This window comes from Arachis ipaensis, chromosome B10, assembly GCF_000816755.2.
Source record: "Arachis ipaensis cultivar K30076 chromosome B10, Araip1.1, whole genome shotgun sequence".
Taxonomy (NCBI): Eukaryota; Viridiplantae; Streptophyta; class Magnoliopsida; order Fabales; family Fabaceae; genus Arachis; species Arachis ipaensis.
The window spans coordinates 130526749-130529845 of NC_029794.2; the positions used below are offsets into that span (position 1 = coordinate 130526749).

Sequence of the window (3097 nt, forward strand, 5' to 3'; positions counted from 1 at the left end):
AACTTATAGGCAAGTTCATAGATGTGATGGGTGAACTTTATAAAAACACAAGAAAGTTGAATTTTGAAAAATAATTGTTTTTAATTTATTTTGGAAATTAAAAATTTTATATTTTATAAAAGTTTCCCTAATAACAAAATTAAGTCAGTGATAAGCTAGTCTTAAAAAAAGTGATGACTGATTGAAAATTGAGCAAAATTATATGGAAGGATAATAGCATAAATTAGTATAAGTAAACAGACAATAGAGGTAGTTTTTAATTACTAATCAGTGATCAAAGTATGGGTTGTTTGTTGGGTTCCTTTTTCTCTATCTACAACTGTTTTATCAGCTTTATACACCAAGAATGATCCAGTGCCAGTGTAACTAGAAGCTAATGCCTTTCCAGATGAGGTTGGCTGAGAGAAAGCTAGCTGAGTGCGCTCAAGTGCAGAGCCAGCGCAGAAGCTTTTCCTGCCATCAATCCAAAACAGGCAAATTGGCAAAAGAAAACAAATCAATGTTCTGTACAATTTATTTAAGATTAAGAATAAACAAGATTAAATCCAAGGGGGAGGATATTATCACTCTCAATACAAAAGAACAAACGTTTACAATAAAATCTTGTCAAATTGAGAGTGGCAATATCCACTCCTAAACAAAAGGTAGTATTTAAAACTTGTAAAATGTGACATCGTTTTTCCTTTTAGGGTACGGAAACATAATAATCTCTCCGTTCTCTTTTATCTATTACTGTGAAAATTTGGTACATAGATATAAGAATGTGCCAAATTTCCATAGTTAATAGACAAAAGAAAATGGAGTATTGCTTATTCCATCATTCTTAGCATGTACTGGAGGTTGGAACTTTTGGTTAATGAATTGCCATGAGTTGGTTCAAATGATCTTTAAAGCTGCGTTTGTTTATTGTCTTTTAAATACATAGACACAGACACAAATACACAAAGAGACATATACACAAATACAAAAAAATTTTATTGTGTTTGGTGATACTAAACAAGACACATAATATAAACTAAATATCAATTTTATCTTTATATCATCACCAATGGAATAAGGACAAGAGTAAATTTCTAAGGATAAAAGAGTAAATATTTGTGTCTCATCAATGTGTTTCCGTGTCTCATCTTTTTTTAAAGACACAAAATACATGTATTTTATGTATATTTGTGTGTCACCGTGTCCTTCAAAAATCCGTGTCTCAGCAAACAAACGATGGACGTGTACCACCGTGTCTATGTATTAGTGTTTGATGTCATCAAACAAACGCAGCATAATTTCACATGAGATATAGACCTACTATATAACTATTATAAGTTTACCTCACTGCATCTAGCATATGGACTGCAATGTGTTTTCTCCTGTTGGAGGGAGTAACCCAAACGGCTCGAATGCCACAAACACCTGCAACTGCCTTGTCTTCGCAGAAGATTGCCCCACCAAGCTCCATCACATCAGAGTTACTCGCTGAAACTGCTCTTTTCTTGACCTCTCTTTGAAAAACTATGCTCCCAAACTGGAGAGTGGTTGATTTTGTTTCCCTTTTCTTTCCAATATCAGAATGTCCGGTAAAAGAAGAGATCACTTTAAATGCTTCTTTGATTGGTTCAGCAACTAGACACCCTACAATCCTATGCTGAGATATGAACAGATAGACCTGCACAAATACATAGAGTACACCAATGAACAAATCATTGAGATATATTCACTCAATATTATAGTATCCCCAATACTTGTTCAATAGAAACAGAATTTCAAACAGAAGCAAAATAAAGGCATAAGTTTGTAAGAACTACTAAGAAGTAATAGGTTACACAAGCGCTTTTTATGAATTACACTTGAATTGGTGAATTGTAACAATAGCAATCTACTTACTAAAATGAACTTTAGCCGTTTTAAAATTTTCAATTTTTGTCAACAGATTCAACATTACTTCTCAAGCTATGAGAAAGGGGAAAAATGATGATACGGAAGTAAGAATTGGTCAACCTTACAGAGTTGATGAAGAATCCATCCAGTTCCAAGCTCAATTTCCATCATTCTCACCACATCTTCAACCTGCCACCACCAACAAAATCCCAATTACGCTACCCAAAAATCAGCAAAGAAGAGTGAAAATGTTGATAAGAAACATCGAAAAGTACCTTGTTTCTGTGAGCAGGAGGGTCAGTGTCCAAGACCAAAACGATTCGACCCGTTTTGAGGGTTGGCATCATCAGAACCCTTTCATTGCTCCAACCCTAAACACAAAACATACCAATTAGGAATCAAATCATCAATAGAATGAACACAAGTACAAATTGAAATTGAAATTACTCTGAAAGGGATCCCCTGAGTGTAGCATTTGTGGAAATCGTTGTGCGACTTCTCGCCGTCGAGGTCGCCGGGAGTGAAATTGAAGCCGCAGGTGGAACAAGTTCGCAAGAGGAAATCGGATTGACCGAAATCGAGATGAACCTGGGCGTAGCTCCTCTTCTTGTTTTTAACGACAGTTGTTCCGGTTATGGCGGCGGCGGCGGCGGTGGACGGTGAAGAGGAAGAAGAAGCAGCCTTAGGGTTGGGGCGCGTTCTCTTGGTGTAAGTGATGAAGATGTGATGCTTCGTGTTCTCCCACGTGGTGAGAAGATCGTCATTGTCGTGGGGAAGGGGTTTCGGATGGGAAACAGAAGCAGAAGCTGAAGCTGAAGCTGAAGAGGAAGAAGAAGATTTGAAGAAAGCGCTTATTTTAGACTGCATCTCTTCTCTTGCAATGGAATATGCACATTCTCTTCTAAGTTCAGAATCTGAAGCCACCCACTGTGATTCATATTTGCCGCCAAAACCACCATCAAATTTTCGAGTCAGGTTGCCAGTTTTTGTTTCCCGCGCTCGTTGTATTGTATCTTTGAATAAAGAAGATTAATTTTATTCTCCAGTGAAAAATTAATAAAATGAGAGAATAATTACAATTGAATTTATAACTTTTATTATAGGTCAGTGTTGTTATCTTGATTAAGATGTCATTAGACTCTCTTTTTTTTTTAAATTGATCCATTTTATTGTAAATGCATTTAATAAAGAGATCAAATAAAAATAATAGTTAATAAATAAAATAATA

General features: G+C 35.6%; 1 protein-coding gene across 1 annotated transcript; it reads right to left on the reverse strand.

The window, feature by feature from the left end:
• LOC107621854 (protein CHROMOSOME TRANSMISSION FIDELITY 7) lies at window positions 199-2811 on the reverse strand. The gene is made up of 5 exons (XM_016323839.2): window positions 2317-2811; window positions 2145-2240; window positions 1990-2058; window positions 1323-1657; window positions 199-453 (listed from the first exon to the last, which is right to left on the reverse strand). The coding sequence occupies exons 1-5, from the start codon at window positions 2734-2736 to the stop codon at window positions 264-266; spliced, it is 1110 nt and encodes a 369-aa protein (XP_016179325.1). The 5' UTR covers window positions 2737-2811; the 3' UTR covers window positions 199-263.